The sequence below is a fragment of the Dasypus novemcinctus genome, chromosome 29 (assembly GCF_030445035.2).
Source record: "Dasypus novemcinctus isolate mDasNov1 chromosome 29, mDasNov1.1.hap2, whole genome shotgun sequence".
In the NCBI taxonomy this organism is placed as follows: domain Eukaryota; kingdom Metazoa; phylum Chordata; class Mammalia; order Cingulata; family Dasypodidae; genus Dasypus; species Dasypus novemcinctus.
This window is the reverse complement of record NC_080701.1, coordinates 1551220-1575128: the sequence shown is the minus strand read 5'-3', so window position 1 is coordinate 1575128 and position 23909 is coordinate 1551220. Positions and strand designations below refer to the sequence as shown.

Here is a 23909-nt window from a genome sequence, read left to right as displayed (position 1 = left end):
TAATTTCTCAACAAAGCCTGAAAACATGGTTGGCAGAGCTGGCCCTGGGCATGACTCTTTACAAAGCTGAAGAAATTCCTGGACTTGAAATGTGATGCTTAAAATCTGATTATGAACTTAACGTAAGTTCTAATAAGGTTTCAAGTCAAAAAGCTTCCTCAGCTAATTTACAAGTTACTGCAACAGTATCTGAATGAAAGAGTTGATATGTTTTAATTAAAATGACTTAAATTGTCAATCCAAATAATGAAAAAACATTCTAGTTCCAGAAAAAGTTTTCCTTTTAATCATTAACCCACTATAAAATAACTTTGGGCAATATGATTGTAGAGTTTTCTAATTTATGTAAGTAGTTTCATATATAAATACTTAAAAAGGCTAAATTGTTGAAACTGTGAGGATATCCATTTTTATACCCTTACTCAGATTAAAAGAAACAAAGGTAAAAACTTGGAAATGAAGTATATATAAAACAAAGGGGAAATGAAATGAGAACGTTCAACTAACAACTTCTAAAAGACTGCTTCTGGTCCTTACTCGACATTGAATTAATGTATTCTGGATATGGTCTACAGAAATTTACAGGTATTTAAAATTGTGGAATTGTTTAATTTTCTTTACTTTCATCACCCCGCCCCCCCCAATCAGTTTCTTTATTCTAAACCTTTTTGCTCTGCACATGTAGTTGTGTGTGTGGTTTTAACTTTTGCGTGAAACACACTTTATACACTCTTAGGCAAGTTGATGCTTTCACACAGTTGGTACATCCCAGCTCTTCTGAAACGTGAGAGCTGCTTTGCCCGTGGGCCACAGGGGAGCAGGCCGTGGGCCAGGTTTGTCCCGCGGGATGGTCTGCCCCTCCTGTCCGGAGCAGCGGCCCGAGGCTCCTCGCCAAGCTGTCCACCACCGGCCCCGGGGGAGACTGAGAGGGGGAATGGATTTCCGTTTGGGTGTGCGATGTGGGAGATGCAGTGTGGACCTCCGTGGGGTTGTCTGACAGGCACTTGTATATGATGTCTTCAGCAGACAGCGACTTGTGCAGTGCTTTTTTCTTATGGAAAATTTCCAGCGCACGTGGAAGTGGAGAGTATAGCAGTGGAACTGCCAGCCTCCTTCCACTGTTACTCGTATCTACAGATCTTCTCTTTTAATTTGTATAACGTGTACCGTACTACATTAAAGCAGTCCACTTTCTCTCTTGATACTGTAGAACGTGCTTGATATGTCTTAATGGCACAGGAAAACAAAGATTTTTGCAGCATCAGATACATTACCCAGATCCCCAAGTGTTGGGAAAACAGCAAGACCAACTTCTCCAACTAGTCATTACAGTTTTGCATTCCCTGAAGCTGGAACGTTTTGTGATGGAATTGCATTACAGAATTCCGTAGTGGCCTCTCGTGTCGTGTCCTGTTAGAGGTCAGCCAGGGACTCGGGTGTCACAGCTCAGTTGTCTTCGGCCATATATACGTTTTGGGATTGAATCCCATCTTCCCCACTAATGACTTTGGGCAAATTGTGTAAACCATCTCAGTTTCTTCATCTGTGAAATAGGAATGATCGTATTACCTGCTTCCTAGGGTTGCTGTTAGGATTAAGTGACTTAATCCTTCAGTGCTTACAAACCGCAGTCTTTGCCGCTGTAGTACATGAGCATCACCGACTTTATCACCTGCGTCACCGTTTTCACCAGGCCTGCTCTGTGCGCCCATCACGAATGGCATCTCACAAAGTGACACTCAGGACAAGTCATCGGTTTTGAAATTTTGAGCCACAGTAGTAAGTATTAAGTCTTTAGTAAAACTGGAGAGATGGAAATGATACAACATGCTTTAGCTGTAAGGGTCAGATAACTGCAGAGTGGTGTATGTTGGACTGTGCAGAGGTAGCAGCCTCGAGTGATATTTCTTAGCTGATTTAGTTTGAGACGGCCACATTTTCGAGAGCATAGGATACTTTATTTGTATGGCTGTAAGCAACTAATAATTCAGTTAATGATATATATTATATCTGATATGTGAATATATATAACATTCTATTTTTTAAAGTATTGGAATGTACTTTTACTTTTTCTCTGTAATTCAAACCATTAAATAGGACTCTTTATATTTTCCTTGTGTTTTATGATTACCAATCCCAGTGAAGCAAGTGATAGCATTATCTTACATATTTCAGGTAAAAGGAAAGTGTAAAATTTTGGAGTACTGAAAGCATTTCTTCTGTGAGGTTCCCTAAGTAGACTAAATATCCATTTTAGAATCTTTTTTTTCTTTTGAAATAATTTAAAACTTACAGTACAGAAATGATGCGTATAACTCCAGTGCACCTCATGCAGACACCCAGAGTTTAGAATCTTAAACGCCTTCTACTTAGCAGACTCTTCTTTCCCGTTTCATTTGCTTTCCTATTTTAAATAGTTAAGGCCACCATTTTCCCCCAATTTTCTGATGGCAGAAGCAGGAAGGAAACTTATTTATGTTTCTAAAAGAGTTCAAGGGTTTGATTTATTGGATAATAGTGCATGTAAAACAGGTGTAGTCATATTAGTCATTGAATTAAATTTTTTTTGCTTTTTATACCAAAAAACTAAGTTTACCCCCCTTTCTTTACACATTAATATTGTCAATGGAAAGCCAGTAATGACAAAAAATATTTTCTTACATTTATACTAAATTTAGAAGTTAAAATGCACAGGTGTATAATTTTTAAATTTTTATTTAAGTCTATACCTCTAATGTAAAGCTTTTTTATGTACTTTCAAGATCATTTAGACTGATAACGCTGTTGATACTTGAACATCTTTTTTTTTTTTTTTTTTAATTTATTTAATTCCCCTCCCCTCCCCCGGTTGTCTGTTTTCTGTGTCTTTTTGCTGCGTCTTGTTTCTTTGTCCGCTTCTGTTGTCGTCAGCGGCACGGGAAGTGTGGGCGGCGCCATTCCTGGGCAGGCTGCTCCCTCCTTCGCGCTGGGCGGCTCTCCTTATGGGTGCACTCCTTGCGCGTGGGGCTCCCCTACGCGGGGGACACCCCTGCGTGGCACGGCACTCCTTGCGCGCATCAGCACTGCACATGGGCCAGCTCCACACGGGTCAAGGAGGCCCGGGGCTTGAACCGCAGGCCTCCCATGTGGTAGACGGACGCCCTAACCACTGGGCCAAAGTCCGTTTCCCTTGAACATCTTAATACTTTTTTTTTTTAAAGATTTATCTATTCCCTCCCCCTCCCCCCCATTGTTTTGCACTGGCTGCCTGTTCTCTCTGTCCATTCCCTGTGTATTTTTCTGTGTCTGCTTGTCTTCTCTTTAGGCGGCACCAGGAACTGATCCTGGGAACTTCCAGAGTGGGAGAGAGGTGATCATTCTTTTGTGCCACCTCAGCTCCGGGTCTGCTGTGTCTCTTATTGTCCCTCCTCTATGTAACTCTTTGTTGTGTCATCTTGCTGTGCCAGCTCTCCTGCATGGGCCAACACTCGCACCTGGCTAGCTTGCCTTCACCAGGAGGCCCCAGGAATCTGATTCCCTCTTGATGATACTTTAAATATCCATATCAATAAGCAATATCAGTCTAAATCTAGCATTTAATGAGAATGAGATTAAAACAGATACCTTCAAAAAAGGTTGTTTTTATCATGAGAGTAAGGAAACAAATTCATCTACATACTTTAAAAACTCTGATGGATTTCCTTTTTATCAACATGTTTCTTATTCATCTGCTCTGCCAAACTTGAGTAAAAGATTTAAATCTCTTCTTTCAAAGAGTTTAAAGTCTAGTCTACTTTTTCATTTTTAATGAAGAAAGAATGTCATATAGCAGACTAAATATGTAATGTGACAATTCTGGGACTTCTGATTTTTCATAATTAGAAAAAATTGAGTTACCATTTATGGGTCTACTGTAGAACCACAGATATCATATCTCTAGTGTGTAGAAGATACTGTTGTTGTCTTTAAAATGAGTTATTTTTATACTTGGGAAAGTGCTTATTTCCAAATTAGTTATTCTGTTTATGTGAGGAGAATGTGGAATTGCAGAAATGAGTAGTCAGCTGCTTTTTTTTGCTCATAGGGAAAATACCATCATGCATTATATTTCAAACTGAAGTTTTTCTTGATATTGACTAAAAGACCTATTCCTACAATTTTTGCCTTAAGCCTGGTTCCAGAAAACCTAAGGAAAAAAAGTTGTGTCGATGGCATGGCAAAGAAGATGGAGCTTTCAAATGCATTGCCAGGTCATTGTTGATTATAAGAATGTTTGAGCTGTAGTAGCTGAAGAATCCCTAAAAATACAATTTTGTTGAGATCTTTGGCATTAAGCCTTAATAAGGGCCCAATTCCTGTTAAAGAGAATTAGAAAATTCTAGAAGAAAGGTGTTCTGTTGTCATGAAAAATTGAATCAGGTAAATTGTTTTTGGAGGTATTATGGGTACATATACCTTTACTTTCACCTTTAAAATGACTGGTGGAGCGGGTGGAGCTCCGCGGTGGAGAGCCTGCTTGAATCAGGTAAATTGTTTTTGGAGGTATTATGGGTACATATACCTTTACTTTCACCTTTAAAATGACTGGTGGAGCGGGTGGAGCTCCGCGGTGGAGAGCCTGCTTGAATCAGGTAAATTGTTTTTGGAGGTATTATGGGTCCATATACCTTTACTTTCACCTTTAAAATGACTGGTGGAGCGGGTGGAGCTCCGCTGTGGAGAGCCTGCTTGCCAGTGAGGAGCCCCGGGTTCAATCCCTGGTACCTCCGAAAAGCAAACCCACATTACCTTGTTTGGACGGGGCCGCTCCACCTGTGCCCCTGCAGCGAGTGTTCTCACCTGTTAGAGGACAGGCTTGTGCTGGCAGCACTGTGGGCTGGGAGTGGTGGCCTCCAGCAATCTGCTCTTGGAAACCTCTGTTTACTTTGTACCCTTTACTTGAGCATCTGATACTGTGCCCTATAACCTTTGAATAATCAGGCCTTGGAAAGAAAGCACGGTACCCATTTAACCGTGCCCCACTAACGGGGCCTTCTGGAAAGAACTTTTTCTGTGAGCTGTACTTTGAACACATACTTTGCTCGAGTCTTTTAAAAATCACATTGTCTGTCTCTTCCTTCTGCTTCGTTCTTCCCTGGTAATCGCCTTTAAGATCAGATTCCTTAGTGACATCTGCTGGTAGTTTTGAAATCTCGGAGAGTATGTTTGGAATGATCAGTATTTTTACTTAATGCCTCCAGGTTTCCGCCTCTTAAATTTTTCAGCTTATTAGCAATTCTTCCAGGAAATGTCTTCCTTGTGTTCTCCAGGCTGAAAAGCTAGGCATTTACTGCTTCTGCAATATTCATGGAGGCACAGGAAAGGTCCCGGCCTGCTGCTGGGTGGTGGTAAAAGCTTATCTCCACTGGTCCAGCGCACCTCTCGGCTGAAAGCCTTGCCCAGCCCACCTTCCCCCGTCCCTCGTCCTGCCAGGGGCCTTCTGCTGAAGGCCTGCTGCCCTCTTGCCTCCAGTCTATCTCTGATACCTCCGGAAGTGAGCGAGGAAGTAGAAGAGACACGCAGAGGTGGCTGAGAAAGAAGGGAGCCGAGAGACGAGCGTCTGAGGACAGCGAGGAGCCTGGAGAGAGCTGGTGCGCGGATGCACCCGTGGCCCAGGAGGAGGGGCTTAGTGTTGGCAGAGAAGTAGCGGTCAGAGAAGGGAAGTTTTTGCTGGCTCCTTAAAGAACTGTTTCAGGAAAAGTAAGTTTAGACACGGCAGGTTTACAGTGTGTGCAAGCAGGTAGTTATTGGAAGCTGTTGTAGAGGATTCTGGATGGGGAGGAGGTGGCGCAGATGGGCTTTGAGAATGAACACGGCAGGTTCCTGTGCTCACCGTGACGGCCGAGCCTCTGGCTTGCTTTTTTCCCTGCATCAAAGGCGTTGAGGTTCCGGTGGAAGCTTCCACTGGAGTTTTGGCACTTTGTTCCTCTTCACTGAATGAAGGCGACTGCTCTGATGCGCGGCAGTAAGCGCTGTAAATGCTGGTCGTGGCTGCAGGAGAAGGCCTGGAGAAAGGACGGCCAGAGGACACAGGGCCTGAGTGCCTTAGAGGAGAAAGCCCCCGTCACGCTTCCCGAGCGCTGCTGTGCCAGCGTCTCAGAAGCCAGCCGGAAAGGGCAGTCTGGCTCTCAGGAGCTGCAGCCTGGATTTTACACCCTCCACCTGCTCAGCTCGCCGAAGACTGAGTAAAATCCCTCCCATGTTCCCTGAAAGCCGGGAGTTCTGGAGGATGCCTGAGGATCCGCGCTCCGTGCTCCCTCGTCCGAGATGCCAGGGCTGGGTGCTCACTGCCTGCTGCCCGCTCCCGCTAACCTCCTCGCCTTTCCGGGCCGTGGGCCTGTCCTCCAGGGACTCGGGCGAGCAGCTCCAGCGCCTCTGTTCCCCGCCCGCAGGCGAGGAGCTGGTGGCCTTCACCGAGCCTCAGCTGCTTTCCTGCCTCGCCCTTCCCGCTCGCTCGAACACCTGGAGACTCCCGTGGCCCCTCGTGGGGTTCCCAGCAGCCTCGGTGCTGCGTGGTGTCTGCCGCCGCCACAGGCGCAGCGCCCACAGCCCGGGTGCAGGTGCCGCGTTCTCCAGGCAGAGCCCTGGTCGGACCCCGACCCCAGCCCTTCCGTGGCCACGGCCGTGGTTCAGTCTAAGGCTTGGGCAGGTGGTTCACTGTCTGAGACTCTCGTTCCTAATTCATAAAGCTCAGGCGAAAAGCATACAACTCCTGTGTACTTGGTTTAGTGCATGTAAAGTGCTTTGCCAAGTGCTCGGCACATGAGGAAAGACTTTAATATTATTGTGAATTTGAGTACTTTATAAGAAGAAAGTTTTCCGTATGCCTTTCTTTACCTTTGGCAAGCAAAAATTCTTGTTATTTGACAGTTATCGATAAACCATATTAAATAATTCTATTTTCTCTTTTATAAGGATATAACAATGAAAATAGATCAAAACATAAATATAGCAATTACTATATGGTACTATAAAAATACCAGTCCATTAATTCTTAAAATATGCACATCTGGGCAATTCATTAATATTTACTATTTTAATTCCTAATTAATACAAACCTAGTTTTCTTCAATTTTGAATGGGACCACATTGCTATATGTAAAACTTTCAAAATTATTATTTTCTTAATTAGAAACGTTGTGGTTTTACAGAAAGATCTTGCATGAAATACAAGGTTCCCCCAGTCCACCTTCTTCACACCCTGCACTGGTGTGATGCATTTGTTACAGTTGATGAAAGCACATTTTTATGGTTGTACTATTAGCTGTAGTCCATTGTGTAGACTCAGGGTTCACCGTGTTGTGCAGTTCCATGGTTTTTAAAAAGAATTCTAGTAACACATACAGCTTTAATGTTTCCAACTTTTAACTACATTCAAATAGAGAAATTCATTGCTATTTATGTTAACAGTGTTGTGCTGCCAGCACCACCACCTGACACCCAAACCTCCCAGTCGGCCTAGTAGAAACACCCCAGGTTTTAAGACTGAACTCCGCATTCACTCCCCACCCTGCCCTGTGGTAACCCATAGTCTAGATTCTGACTCTGAGTCTTCTTATTCTAATTCTTTCAAATCAGTGAGCTCAAACAGTGTTTGTCCTTTTGTGTCTGACTTATTTCACTCAACATGATATCTTTAAGGTTCATCTGTGCTCTGGCATTTATCAGAACTTCTTTTTTTATGGTTGAATGATATTCCGTTATGTGCATAACCCACATTTTGTTTATCTGTTCCTCAGTTGGTAGATTGTTTTCATCTTTTGGCAAGTATGAATAATGCCACTCTGAACGTTGGTATGTGAATAATTGCTCAAGTTTCTGCTTTCTGTCCTTTTGGCTATCTACCTAGAAGTGGGATTGCTGGGTCATATGGAAATTCTAAGCTCAGTTTTCCGAGAAATCGCCCAACTGTCTCCCCAGCACATGCACCATTTTAACTTCCCACTTAAAATGAATGAGTGTTCCTAAGTCTATAATCCTCTCCAATACTTGTAATTTTCTGTTTTTTTAATTGTAGCCATTCTAGTGGATATAAAATGGTGTTGCTTAGGTATATCAGTGATGTCATGCAATATTTGTCCTTTAGTTACTGGCTGACTTCATGCAACAAATTCTTAGATACTCCTTCTTACAGCTAAATAATATTCTATCATATGTGTATCTGTACTGCATTTTGCTTACACATTCATCTGTTGATGGACACTTGTTTTGCTTCCACCTTTTAACAGTAGTGATTAATGCCTCTATGAACATTGGTGTGCATATATCTGTTCACGCCCCTGTTTTCGATTCTTCTGGGTGCATACCCAGCAGTAGTGCAACGCTGTTTGGATAACTGTGGCTATATAATAAGTCTCCCCTGCCCTGCCTGCCACTTGTGCTCGCTCTCTGTGTCCATTGGCTGTGCACGTTCCTCTGTGTCTGCTTGTCTTCTCTTCTTGTCTTCTCTTTAGGAGGCAGCGAGAATGGGAGAGAGGCACCCAATCGCCCAAGCCACCTCAGCTCCCTGGTTTGTTGTGTCTCCCACAGTCTCTTCTCTGTGTCTCTTTTTGTTGAGTCATCTTATTGTGCCAGCTCTCTGTGCCACATGGGCCAGCTTGCTTTTCACCAGGAGGCCCTGAGTATCGAACCTGGGACCCTCCATATCGTTAGACAGGAGCCCAGTTGCTTGAGCCACATTTGCTTCCCTGTAATAAAAAAAATTTTTTTAAATTTATTGAAATATATCACTCATACATAAACAATAAGTGTATAATAGTTGTGAACTTACAAAACAAACATGTATATCAAACATATATAACATCTCATCCTACCACCAATAACTTGCATTGTTTTTAAACCCTTTTAACTAATGAATAAGGAGCATTGTCAAAGTATTACTACTAAACAAAGTATTTCCCCCTAACCAATCCAATTATTGTTATCTTTATATCATTTATATATGAACATACATAAACAAGTGTATAGTGAAAGTTTTGAACTTACAAAGCAAACATGCATAACATCATACAGGGGTCCCATCCATCAACCCTCCACCAATACCTTTTATTGTCATGAGACATTTGTTACAAACTATGAAAGAACACTGTCAAAATCTTTTTTTTTTTTTATTTTTTATTAAAGATTTTTTGTATTTATCCCGCCCCCCCCCCCCCCAAATTGTCTGCTCTCTGTGTCCATTCGCTGTGTGTCTTCTATGTCTGCTTGTGTTCTTCTCTTGCGGCACCGGGAAACTGTCGCTTTTCTTGTTGCGTCATCTTCTTGCGTCAGCTCTCCTTGTGTGCAGCTCCACTCCTGGGCGGGCTGTGCTTCTTTCACATGGGGCGGCTTTCCTTGCAGGGTGCACTCCTTGCGTGTGGAGTACCCCTACATGGGGGACACACCTGCGTGGCATGGCACTCCTTGAATGTGGCAGCACTGCACATGGGCCAGCTCCACATGGGTCAGGAAAAGTACCGAACGCTGGACCTCCTGTAAGATAGGCGACGCTCTATCAGTTGAGCCACAGCCGCTTTCCCATAGTATCCTCTTAATCCTTTTTATTCCAGTGAGGTCGGTAGTAATGCCCCCCCCCCCTTTTATTACTGATTTTAGTTATTTGTGTCCTCTCGTTGTTTCTTTGTCAGTTTAGCTACAGGTTTGTCAGTTTTACTGATCTTTCAAAGAACCAACTTTTGGATTTGTTGATTCTATTATTTTTTTCTATTCTCTATTTCATTTATCTCTGCTCTTTGTTATTTTCTTCTTTCTACTTGCATTTGGTTTAATTTGTTCTTCTTTTTCTAGCTCTTCCAGTTTTGAGGTTAGGTGCCTTATTCAAGATGTCTCTTCTTTTTTAATATAAGCATGTTGAGCTATGTATTTCCTTCTCTGTACTGTCGTTGCTGCATCCCATAAGTATTGGTATGGTGTATTTTCATTTCCATTTGCCTTAAGATATTTCCTAATTTCCAGTGTGATTTCCCTTTTAATTCATTGGTGGTTTTAATTTCCTCGTATTTGTGACTTTTCCATTTCTCCCCCTGGCATCGATTTCTACCTTCATTTCATTGTGGTTCAAGAAGATGCATTGTATTATCTCAATATTTTTGAATTTATTGAAACTTGTCTTACTACCTGAGATCTGGCCCATCTTGGAGAATGGTCCATGTGCACTCATTAAGGACTGATGTTCTCAAACAGAGGAAATTCTATCTCTTGAGAGAATCGGTGGCTCCCAGTGGGTTAGGGCAGTCTAGTATGTCAAGCCCTCAACATTTTTGCAAGTATCTGTGAATATGGTCCCTCAAGTAATGAAGATTGATTGTCATGGTGGACCCTGAGGGGAGGGGGAAAGAGGTGTTGAGTACATGGAATCAGGGTAACTCTGGGGCAATGGAAGTGTTCCGCAGGATCATGCCATGATGGATATAGGTCAGGTTAAATTAAACCAAAAATGTATAAAAGTCTGTAGGCTAAAATGTAAACCATAATGTAAAACATAAGATAACTAAAAATTTAGAAAATCGTATAGTCTAAAATATAAACCATGATGTAAACCCAAATGGAACCATGTCTGAAAGCTATTGTTTCAATATCTGTACATTAACTGCAGCAAATATAATATGAACATGTAAAAAGATCACTGTTGGGGAAGGGACATAGGGTTTGATGTTGGATATATGAGAGTTCCATATATTATATATGTGAATTACTGTGACCTAAAACTTAGGTCAAGAGAAACGTAATAATCAGGGGGAAGGAAGGAAGTAAGGAAGGGAGGAAGGGAGGGAGGAGGGAAGGAAGGAGGGAGGGAAGGAAGGAAAAGGAATAGACACTTAGGAAGAAATGGAAGAAATTTCCTTGCCACTGTACATACAGGGTAACACCTATAGCAGTGATGAAAGGCATAATGTCAAGAACAAAGCTTTTTCATTTTTTCATTTCTTTGATACCCCAATTTATTTTTCCTTTATTTAATTTTTCTAAATTTCTATGTTTTCTATATCTAACATTTAAATCCATCACCATATTCCATTTTTCTATTAATGGAAACCTGGGTTTCCTTTTTGAAGAAGTTTTGAACTACAGAGAGATTCAGCTATGGTGGGGAAAGATCATTTGTGTGGGGTATCATTAGTGGGGGGCACACGGATGGGAGGGAGTTCTCCAGGGCATGTATACAGGTTACATAGAAAGGTTTGTATATTTTCATAGTGGTTTCAGTTGGAAATGACAGATGAGAGTGTGCTAAATTCCTGACCAAGGGAGCTCTATCACATTCCCCAATGGAACAACAACAATCCCCCAAGTGCAATGGCAAAGACCAATAAAGATAGATGGTCCAACGATGAGCCCTTGATACTGATGGTTCCGATTATGAGCCTGTGTGCCTGAAATATGAACTAGGCCTATAGCTGTGGGGTGCCTAAGAATTACCTCCTGAGAACCTCCATGTTGCTCAAATGTGGCCACTCTCTAAGCCAAACTCAGCATGTAGATGCACTGCATGTCCACAGCATGGGACATGACTCCCGGGGATGAGCCTCCCTGGCACCAAGGGATTACTACCAAGCACCAGGTGATGATGTAACCACAAAAAGACCATGAACAAAGAGGTCAACTCAGACCAGCAGAATATCTTAGCCTACATGTGATATCAGGTGTTAAAAACTGCATTTTGACCTTTGATAAAAGGGGGAAATGGAAAGGACAAGTGAGTTTTTTATGGGTAAGAGACTCCAAAAAAGAGCCGGGAGGTCATCAGGGGGGAATGCTTATGCATGCCTCAGCAGGGTACCAGAGACAGCCAAGGTAGATGGAAACCCAGGTGTTCGTTCTCCTGAGGGCTGCAGTGACCCACAGGTTCTGTGGTCATGACAGATGGCTCTGGAGTTCAGGGCCATGTCAGTTGGCCCTATTTTGGAGTTTGTGTTCCTGAGTGTGATGGAGTTGGATTCAAATATAGCCTTTCTACACATGCCTCTTCTGTTACTTTTACTGGACCTGTGGTTGGCATTTGGGTTGGTATATACTCAGGAGACCTGAATCTCTGAACTGTCCATGTGACGGCCAGGCCCTGGGCCTCAGCAGACTTGCAGCTCCTACCCTCTGGTTTGTTGGACTTACCCTGGCCAGCTGACAGGGAGGTGCAGAGGGTCAACCACCACACCAGGGAGCCAAGAGTACCTACAGCTGCAAGCAGGAGAATTGCATCCATCATCCATGTGGAATCTGAACCCCCTCTTGATGTAGAGGGGGCCTGGGCATAGCCATCCCAGGTCCACACGATGGAGGAATAGAGTATGGATTAGAGTGGACTTACTGGTGTTCTGCTGGGGACTATTGTGATTAGTAAGGGAAGAAATCTAGTAGTGATGTGGAGAGGGTGGCCACAGTGGCTGCTGATGGTCGGAAGAGGGAAGAAGAGATAAGGTGTGGGGGCATTTTCAGGATTTGGAGTTGTCCTAGGTAGTGCTGCAGGGACGGATGCTGGACATTGTGTGTCCTGTTGTGGCCCACTGGGTGGACTCGGGGAGAGTGTGAACTACAATGTGGACCACTGTCCATGTGCTGCAGCAGTTCTCTAGAATGTATTCGCCGGGTGCAGTGAATGTGCCACAATGATGGAAGAGTTTGTTGATGTGGGAGGGGTGGCATGGGTGGGGTGGGGTAGGGGTTATATGGGGACCTCATATTTTTTTAATGTAACATTTAGAAGAAAAAAAAGAAAAAAAAATGTGTATTTTCCAAAGAGTATGCAACTGTTAAAAAAGTTCCGTCTGTTCCATAAGATCTAAGCCTTCTATCAATCTGAAGCAGAGTGGGCATCACCATCCCCAAATCCTCAAGATTGAGGAATGAACAAACATAAGGAGGGAATGCAACCATTGGCCAAAGTAAGCTTATTATTGTAGTAAAAGAAGAACTTGTAACATTGATATAAAGATAGTAGCTACCGTAGGTTCCGAGAGGAGAGGGAGAGACGATTAGATGGAACGTAGAGCATTTTTAGGACTTTGGGATTGTTCTGCATGATAACTGCAATGACAAATTCAGGCCATTACATATTTTCTCAAAGCCTATAAAATTGTATGGTGCAATGTATAAACCATAATTTAAACTATAGACCATTTTTAGTAGTAGTGTTTCAATCATTTGTTCATCAGTTGTAATAAATGTACCACGCTAATGTAAGATGTTATTAATAGGGGAAAATGAGGGAGGGGGTGGGATATTTGGGATTCCCCTTTATTTCTTTTTTTTTTTTTTTTTTAAGATTTATTTACCCCCCCCCAGTTGTCTGCTCTCTGTGTCCACCTGTTGCTTGTTCCTCTGTGACCACTTTATCCTTATCAGCGGCACTGGGAATCTGTGTCTCTCTTTGTTGCGTCATCTTGCTGTGTCAGCTCTCCATGTGTGTGGCGTCATTCCTGGCAGGCTGCACTTTCTTTCGTGCTGGGCGACTCTCCTTACAGGGCACACTCCTTGCGCGTGGGGCTCCCTTACGCGGGGGACACCCCTGCGTGGCAGGGCATTCCTTGCATGCATCAGTATTGCGCGTGGGCCAGCTCCACACGGGTCAAGGAGGCCCGGGGTTTGAACCGCGGACCTCCCATGTGGCAAGCGGACTCCCTAACCACTGGGCCAAGTCCCCTCCCCTCCCTGTATTTCTGTGTCACTTTTCTGTAACCTAAAACTTCTTTGAAAAATAAAGTTTTAAAAAATTAGTTTATAATTTTAAAAATGGAAAATAAAAATGTATTTTGTTCAGTTGAAATGTTCTATATATGTTTAGTTGTTTTAAAATATCATTAGAGTCTTGTATTTCTATTTTTATCTTCTGTGTAGATGTTCTATATTAAAAGTGGTATATTAAAGTCTTCTATTAATGTAGAAATGTCCATTTCTCCCTTAAAATCTGTCAGTATTTGCTTCATTTATTTTGCTGCTTTTAGGTTCATATATATTTACAATTTTTGTATCTTATTGAATTGATCACTTTCTCAGTATATAATGACTGTCTTTCCCTCTCCTAACAATTTTTTTTACTTAGTTTGTTTTACCTGATATGAGTTCAGCCACCCCAGCTCTCTCTTGCTTACTATTTGTAGCCTACTTATGTCTTTGAATTTAAGGTGAACCTCTCTTGTAAATAGTATGTAGTTGAATCATGCTTTTTCCCCTTGCCATCAAGCTGCCTTTTGGCTGGAGAGTTTAATCCATTTATGTTTAAAGTCACTTGCTTCTACCGTTTTACTATTTAGTTTTGTGAGTCGCATATCTTTTTGACCTTCAGTTCTTCCTTTAATGCCTACTTTCATATTTATTTGATTTTATTGTATCATCGTGCACTGAGTTCCTTCTCATTTCTGTCTGGATATGTTTGATATATTTTCCTTGTGATTTTTGTGGGGTTACAATTTCGCATCCTTCATATGCAACAGTCATATTTGATTTGATAACTGTCTATACCTCTCTATCCTATCTTTATTTGTTCCTGTTACCAGTTGTCTCTCTGTATCCTATAGGTTCAGAAATAAAGATTTGTCATTATGCATTTGTATTTTAGCACCTGTAGGAAGAAGTGATGTTATACACAAAGAAGTACAATAGTGTAGTACTGGCATTTATAATTATCAAAATGGTTACCTTTACTGTCAGTCTTTATTTTTATGCTGCTTTGAACCACTGTCTAGTGTCCTTTCCTTTTTGTCTGAAGACTTCCCTTTATTTTGCTTATAGGGCAGGTCTAGTGGGGTGAACTCCCTCGGCCCTTATCTGTCTGGTCCACCTGGGAATGTCTTAATCTCGCCCTCATTTTTTTGAAAGCTCATTTTGCTGGATATAACATTCTTGGTTAGCAGTTATTATCCATCAGCACTTTAAGTATATGAACCCACTGCTTTCTTGCCGCCATGGTTTTTGATGAGAAATCAGCACTTACTCTAATCGGACTCCTGAACGCAACATGTTGCTTTTGTCTTGCTGCTTTCAGAACTAACCTTGCGCTTTGCATTCAGCAGTTGGTCAGTGTATGACAGGGCATGGTTTTCCTTCAGGCTTATCCTATTTGGTGGTCTCTGGGCTTCTTGGGTGTGCATATTCATGTCTTTTACTAAGTTGGGAAAATTTCTGTCATTTCTTTGAAAATTCCCTCTGCCCCTTTCTCTCTTCCTTCTCCAGAAAGAGCTACCATAATGTGTATGTTGATAAATTGCATGGTGTCCCAGTAGTCTCTTAGGCTGCTTTGCTTTTTATAATTCTTTTTCTTTCTGCTTCTTAGCCTGACTTATTTCAATTATCATGTCTCTTCTAGTTCACTGAGCTTTCCAGCTTCAGTCTTTGGTTGCAACCCTCCCAGAAATTTTTTGTTTCAGTCATTGTGGTCTTCAATTTCTGTTTGGTTCTTTTTTTTTTTTTTTTTAATACATTAAAAAAATTTTTTTTCTTAAAGATACTTAGATTACATAAATGTTTCATAAAAAATATAGGGATTCCCATATGCCCCGCTCCCTACCCTTCCCACATTTTCCCACATTAACACCATCCTTCATTAGTGTGGTAATCATTTGTTTCAATTGATGAACACATTTTCGAGCATTGCCACTAAGCATGGATTATAGTTTACATTGTAGTTTACAGTCCTGCACAATTCTGTAGGTTATGGCAGGATATATAATGGCCTGTGTCTGTCATTGCCATGTCATTCAGGACAATTCCCAAGTCCTGCAGATGCCCCCAAATTACACCTGTTTTTCCCTCTCCCTCCACTGAGAACCTCCAGTGGCCATTGCCTGCACATCAGTGATACAAGTTCTTCCATTGCTAGAATCATAGTAAGTCTAGAATAGAATACCAGTAGGGCTATGCTAGTCCATCATTCATTCCTCAATGCTGAGGATTCTGGGATGGTGGTGCCTACTCCACCTCTTAATTGAGAAGGGGCTTAGATCCCATGGGGCAGATGGATGGGACTACCTTGCTTACAGTTGCAGACTATCTCTGTTCCTTGGGATGATCGGTGTCCATCATTATCTCCTTGTTAGTTGTCCTGGGTGAGTCCAGTGAACTGGAGAGTATGTGTTGCAACTCTGTTGAGATTCAGGGCCCAGCTGGCACATGGACAACCCAATGATTTCAGTCTCTTTGATATACACCTGTCAACTCTAGTACTAACTGTGTTCAAATGGAAGGGACTGAAGAGCCATGTGTAGGGAAACCACAACTGAATCCAACTCTGTCACACTGGGGAGCATAAATTCCAAAGTAGAGCCCACTGGCAGGGCACCAAACTCCTGAGCTATCTGCCCTGCCTGTAGTGTTTGGATGTCTCCAGAGCCCTCAGGAATCCCGCTATTTGAGATAGTATTTACTAAGACAGTCAATGAGATCCTGCTGAGATGTGCATAAGCATAACCTCTGGAATGACCCCCCCTACTTACTTTGAAGTCTCTTAGCCATATAAACGCAATTGTCTTTACCTTTCCCCCATTTTTGGTTAAGGTCTTTTTCCAGCTGCATTGCTAGTTGGTGCTTGGTGCCAAGTAGGCTCATACCTGGGAGTCGTGTCCCACACGGGGTGGGGGTGGGAGGAAGGTAATGCATTTATATGCTGGGTTCAGCTTAGAGAGAGGCCACATTTGAGTAAGGAAGCTCTCAGGAGGTAACTCTTAGTTACCCTGTAATACTAGGCTAAGTTTCAATTTCAGAAGTAAAGGTTCGTAACTAGAGTCATTAATATCAAGGGTTCCTTTAAAAAAGTTTTCTCTTTAGGGAATTCTCATTTTGTTCATTTATTGTTTTCCTGATATCCTTATTTTTTTCCTCTTTGTTTTCCTTCATCTCCTTGAGCATATTGAAGGTCATTTTTAAAATGCCTTTGTCTTATATGCCCACAGTCTAGTAGTAGTAATTGCTGAAGTGCAAAAGTATTCTTTGTGCTGAAGTTTTTTGGATTTTTTTTTGATTTCTTTCTCCTTTGGATGGACGATTACTTCCTGTTTCTTGGTCTTATAATTTTTTGGTTTTACACTGTACAAGCTAATATTTTAAAATGTTAACTCTGGGATTTATTTCCTGAGATGTGTTTTTCTTGAGTTTGTAACCCCTGGTTCTATATGGCAGACATTTTCCTGAGTGTCAGGAGCTAACAAAACCAGACAAACCTAGTAAACACTTTTCACCTTCTTTGAATTGACTTTGTGCTGCCAGTGCTGTGTGTCGGAGTTCAGTCCTCCCGTCAGGAAGCCAGCCCAAGGTGATACAGTGTACAGGGTCCTCCTGGCCCTTCCTGGGCTTGTTTTGTCTGAGGCTTGTGTTTAGCTTGGGTCTAGGGGTTCCCTGTTTATAGGACTTCAAATGGCTCTACATCCCAGGAAACAGACCTCCCTTCCTGGGTGTTTGACTGGAGTCCTCAAGGGAGGTAAGCCTTGGACTTACCACACTCAGCTAAGATGGAGTTGAAGAAGGACAACCACCACACCATGGAGCCTAGAGTGATTACAACTGAAAGTGGGAGGATTGCATCCAGCATCCATGTGGAATCTGAGCCTCCTCTTGACATAGAGGTGCAATGGACACAACCAATCCAATGTCCACATAGAAGAGGTGGCATTGGATTGGGAAAAGTGGACATGGTGGCTGATGGGTATGGGGAAAGGCAGGAAGAGATGAGAGGTGGAGGCGTCTTTGGAACATGGAGCTGCCCTGGATGGTGCTTCAGAGGTAATCACCGGTCATTGTATATCCTCATAGGGCCCACTGGATGGAATGGGGGAGAGTATGGGCCATGATGTGGACCATTGACTATGAGGTGCAGAGGTGCCCAAAGATGTACTTACCAAATCCAATGGATGTGTCATGATGATGGGAACGAGTGTTGCTGGGGGGGGGGAGAGGGGGGGTGGGGGGGTGGGGTTGAATGGGACCTCACATATATATTTTTAATGTAATATTATTACAAAGTCAATAAAAAAAAAAGAAAAAAAAAAAAAGGGAGGTAAGCCTTCGCCCAGGCTCTTCACCTAAATTGATCTTACATGGCTTTCATTGTCTCAAGGAGTGGGGGAGGGTGCACTGGAAAGGAATTTCCCAAGTCGCTTCTCCTGTGGGAACAAGACAGGGACTCAGAGAGCGCAGGCCTCCAGACTGCCTGGCCGGCTGTGTGGGTGGGTCCAGGACAGGCTGCAGCCATGGCTGCTCCCAGTTCCGCCCCCAGGGACCGGAAGTCGTTAATCAAAAGCCTTGAGCGTGGTCCCCTAGCTCTTCTCTGGGGTGTTGATTTTGTCTCTTTCCCAGGCACCAGCAAGGTAAGCGGGGCTTGGATCCCGCTGCTGTGGCATGGGGGATGGGCAGTTCTCTGGAGTTGACCGTAATTTGCCAGCCTGTTCTCCCCCTCTTGCCTGGGTGCTGTGCTGTGCTTCCTGGACTCCAGTTTTAGAACAGTCGATTCAGACCGTCCCTGCCCCTTTCATAGTTGCAGTGTAGGGACTGATTCCTGGAGCTTCCTACTACACTCTTTTCCCACAGCCCCCCCTGCTACATCACTTTTAACCTGTAGTGTAGTTATCTGTGGCTCTGAACTTCCCCTTCTGACTGTGGCTAGGAGAACATGCAAAGAAATATGTTGTTCCTTCCCCAGGTGCCAGTTTATTTGGAGAGAGGGGCAGTTCCCAAGAGAAGTTCCATAAGTATATATTGTAGTCTGGATATTAACAGAACAAACTGGAAATGGAACTCATTGAAAAATAAATAGCAATTTTTGTCTATCATTGTAAACCTCATAAGGTATTTGCAATTTATAGTTCTTTTTTCCCTTATTCCTGGAAATAGAGAAGGCAGTTATATGTAAATGAACATTGAGTACTCTTCTGAGTATGGACTTGACGTACCATTTAAAAATAGTTAAAATTTGGGCTTTAACTTTGTAGAGTTATTACATGAAATTTTATTTAATCCACTTTTTGTCAGACTGGTAGTGGATTGACAGGTAACTTTTTGGCACTGAAATCAGATTCTGGGTGTTTGAACTCCAGCTTTGCTCTTAACTGTGAGTCTGGGAAATTTCCTAATTTTCTTTAATCTGAGTTTCATCAATGAAATAGTGCTCATAGCACCACAAGTGTAGGCAGGTTGGATATAAAGATTAAATAAGAATACACATAAGACACTTTTCATAGTGCCTGGTGTGTGTGTGTATATGTTTGTTTGTGTGTATATATAAACACTCAGCAAATTGTTTCTATAAGTATTGTTGCTACTGAATGCCTGTAAATCACATTTAGAGCTACACAGTTTTAAAAAGTAGATAGGTGCATGAACTATTTGAGGATTAGAAACTCAAAAGCACTATGTACCTGTCTTTTTGAAATAGTCTATTAATACTTCACCGGTCAAATGAATTACATTACGTTTAATGAAGTGGAGGAACACAAGAGGAGCATGTGTACATTCATTCTGTTAACATGCAGGCTTTGTAGAGAGAAGTAGTATGCTCTTATTCCTGAGCTTTCTTTGTATCAGTTGATGTGAGCTGTGAAAAAGAAACCAGAACAGATTAATTTTCCTTGGTTACTATAGCACTATTTTTTCAGGCTAAAAACAGATACAATCTTCCTAGTTTAATGAATAGATTGAGTATGCATAAACCATGTGTGGGCCGGAGATTAAGGAGTGTGTTTGAGTTTATCTGGCAGTTGTCTGCTGCATAGAGAGACCAGTTAATTAAACATTCTGAGACTTCTTTCCACATTTCTCCAACCGTTTTGATGGTTCAGGAAGAATTAATGGAGCAGTAGTCTGGATATTAACAGAACAAACTGGAAATGAAACTCATTGGAAAATAGCGATTTTTGTCTTATAATGCTTCTGAATGTCAGGAATCATTCATATTATTATGGTAAATCTATTTCACATTTTAATATTTATTTAGGTGCTAGTAAGTTTTAAGCCTTTTTGGAGTGTTAAATGAATTTTTCTTAACCTCAGTTAAGCAAATATTTAATTTTAAATAATCAAGAAATTTTTTTGTTTATTTTGGTTGAGGAAATTAAATACTGTTTCAATTTTGAGTGTAGATGAAATTGATGTTTGCTTTTTTTTCCCATAGTATTTTACATTGAAGGGAAATCCTGGTGATTCTGTTGCTGTGATTTCCACGTCCAACGTGGATCATTAGTTCAGAATAATTAATCCATGAGAAAAAAAAGCAGTGGTATCTTCTGGGAGGCAAAGGCCGAGAATACACCATTGAATAGAAAAGTGGAATTTGCCCAAGAAAAATGGATATTTCCACTGTCAAGAGATTAATCCTGGGATTAAGTAAGGTTTTGACTGGTTTCAGTGTCTGAGCCAAAACATTTTTTCTCTTCATTGCAACCTTAAAATTCCACCTGTTACTAGTTGACTTAAGTGTATCCTAGTTTGGGTCCCAATTGAGGACTTTTCTGTACCACCCCCATTCGTTCATGTAGTAAATAATTACTGGGCTTTGGGTAAGGTGCTGTGTGTGGCCCCTGCTTGTTCTGCAGGCTGCTTGGCTGATTACAAGGTCCTGAAGAGCTTCACGTAGGGGAGAGCTGAGTGTCCCTTTATTTTGGACTCCAGGCACCTACACACTGTTTTAATCACTACGAAAAGGGCTGCCCTCTCACCTTCACTGTCGCCGTCGCTGTGCCGGGCGGTGGGAGCCGGGCTCGGCCTTCACTCTCATTTTGTCCCTGGTTCTGGGAAAGTGAACACGACTCAGCTGAACTCAAATTTTCCTTTGGAGAAACAAAATGTTGGGCCCTAAGGTGATCTGAGTTCCTCTCTCTTTGGGTAGTTGTGAGACTTAAATTAGGTAATATTTGCACAGTGCAAAAAGTCCCGATGAGGACTTTTATAAGCCTGTTCTGTGCCGAAGTTCGCTCGCGTCGTTGTGTGTGTGTGAGTCCTTTAATCAACTTGATGAGGAAGGTAAGACTCTCTCCTTGGGAAGGAGACCAGGCCAGAGCGGTGAGAGGACGTGCTCGTGGCTGGGCAGCCACGCGTGGCCCAAGCGGAGCACGTGTTTGACACCCTCTCGCACGGCAGGTTTTGTTGACACGCTGCCCCACTTGTCGTCTTCTCTGTTGGCAGGTGTCATAGAGACATCCGAGCGCCTGGACCGTGAGTCGGCTTCTCATTACTGGCTGACGGTCTACGCCACCGACCGGGCCGTCGTGCCTCTGTCGTCGTTCACGGAGATCTACATAGAGGTGGAGGACGTCAATGACAACGCGCCGCAGACTTCAGAGTCCGTTTACTACCCGGAGGTCCTGGAGAACTCCCCCAAGGACGTGTCGGTGGTCCAGGTTGAGGCATCGGATCCCGATTCGAGCTCCGAAGACAAGCTGACCTACAGAATTACGAGTGGAAATCCACAGGGCTTCTTCCAGATTCATCCCAAAACCGGTATGTGTAAACCCTCTTCTGTGGCGTGCTCATCCTCCTGACAGCGGAAGATGAAGAATCAGCCTTTTCTCTTTGCCTCCTTTTCTGTAGTTTTTGATAAATCTCTTTCCTTTTGAGGTATTCAAAACAAATCTTTATTTCCGTATGAAGATCTTAGTCCAAATATTTTTTTCCTTTTATTTGCTTTTATAAAGCTCTTTCATAATTGTATTCAATGGTAGAATTCCACTTTTGAGTTAAAAAGCTAATATTGTTATTTATGAACAGCACCTCAATTAGGGATGTATCTTAAACTTTTTACAAATTCCACTGCTGCTAAGTATTCAATTTTTCTTAACGCTTTTTCAAAAATGGAGAATATCAAAGGAATTTTAAAATTCATAGTCATTTTATATTGTTTTTAAATTTCCCCTAGAGAATCACTATAACTGCAGGCCCCATGGGGGATCAAAATTAAACAGTTTTCAAATTGGGAGTGGCTACTCACTTTGAACTTTTTCTTTTAACCTCTCTCTCATTTTCAGTGTCTGTGACTCATTGCCTTTAAGCACATAGCTCTTCGATCTCTCAGATCCTCCACACTCTTTATAAACTTCTAATCTTCATTCTTTCATATTTGATAATGCATTCTATTTTTTCTCCTTAGTTCTCTTGTGTATGAGTTCACAAAAGAAATGTTAAATGTACCTGTTATTTAACATGAAAACTTTACATGTAGAGTGTTGCATTTTGATTTCTTGATCAGAGTTGAATGGTTACCATATGACATTGAGAGGACAGTTGATATGTAGGCAAATAAAATTTCTAATCAGATATATTTTTGGCTTTGAACTCAGTATGTGGTTTGTTCAGTACTTGTCAGTAGAATCTAATTTTCAGGAAATTCTGAAGAGGAAGATTTGTTTGGTGCTTTACTTTCCTCTATCCTTTTGTTTATTATGTATTTCCTCATTCTAGGGGAACCTATCTGATCAGTTACTGGCTTGACTCTTTGATATTTGAAGGAAATAATATACACAAATCAAAATTAAGGAAGTACCCTTAGTGTTCTTACCAGAGTTTACTACCCCTCCCCCGTGCCTTTTTCCCACTATTCTTATCATCTCGTAATTTCTTTTGTTGGAAACTGACAAGGAAGCAGTTCTTAAGGTGGAAAACAGCTTGATTTCAAGGTCTGCATACCAGAATGCCTGCAGGAAGATGCTTGAAAGAGATCATGTAATATTTTGTCTTTTGGAAAGTATGCTAAAATGTTAGTTTTTAAACCTCTTATCCACGTTTCAACCTGACATTCATTCATATGGATTGCCCTTTCTGATGGTTTAAACATAAATTCGAGATTTATTTTGAATGTATTAAGATTTACTTAACTTTGAGACAATAGTGCTCCAGCTCTGTAGGTAATTCTGATTTGAGAATAGGGGATTTGGGTTCTTAGGAAACCAGTAATCAATTACTATTAAGAATGATTGAGCCTCATGCAAATTCAATTATATCGGCGAATCTTTTTTAGTTTTTGGAAGCATTGGGAGTAGTGCATGGGTTTTGAACCCCTGAAAAAGGGTTGAAATTAAGAGGTAGCACTGTACAGTGTCTTAACAGCTCAAGTGGTTTGGCCTCCTTTACTCATGAAAGAAAAGAAAACTAAGAACTAGGGAGTGAAAACTTAGAAGGTATTGTCAAAGCTAAAAGAAAAAAGATTAGAAACATTCAGGAGGAGGATTTTAGAGCCTGGAAGCTATTTGCGGAGAAACAAGGTAAAGACCTTGAGAGAGAAATCTAGAAGTAAAAGCCTTGCGATGGCCACTCAAGGAAAGTATCTACCCTATTTTAGTTGTTTGGTGAATTACATTTTTCTTGTGTCTTGTGTCTCTTAGGTTAGATTAAGCCCTCTGTGTAGAGATGGGAGAGCTAGCAGTAAATGCCCTTGTGAGTATCTGGGCGAACACTGTTGGTCTGAGCAATACAAGCTTGAGAAGGAGGAGGAGAGAGGAGAGACACGCTTGAGGAAGTTCAGTGGTTGGAGCAGTGGGGGCCCTGGAAACCTCCGTTATCCCCTGGGCCACTGACTGATGGCACTTCTGCTGTGGATTGTCCTGTAGAGAGGGGGTGCGCCTGATATTGCCACTCCCCTGGTTCTGTTCTGACAGCTCTTAGATGCCAGAGACTCCTCAATCTTCCCTCCTCATCTTCATGGACCGAATCCCCTCCAGGAGCCTGCCCCCTACCCCCCAGCCCCCCGGGGGAGCACAGCTGCAGGGCAGAGCTCCTTAGGAGTCACCAAGGTTTTGGTGGTGTGAGTTGAAGGCAGGTGGTGACACTGGAGCATGAGGTTAGTGTCCAGGAGTGTGTGCTTTGAAGGTGTGCTGTAAGCTGTTTGGTTAGGAAGGATTTCTGATCATTCCACAAATCACCCCACCTGTCAGAAAGACCAAGAAATAGCATGAGCATCTAAGTGGCTAAAGATGTGGAAATAG

General features: G+C 42.2%; 1 protein-coding gene across 1 annotated transcript in view; it reads left to right on the top strand.

Annotated features, from left to right (window-relative positions):
- The window catches only part of FAT1 (FAT atypical cadherin 1), a 140443-nt gene that overhangs the window by 51129 nt on the left and 65405 nt on the right, over window positions 1-23909 (top strand). The window contains 1 exon segment of the mRNA XM_058289871.2: window positions 21118-21432. Within this exon segment, the coding sequence (XP_058145854.1) occupies window positions 21118-21432 (315 nt within the window).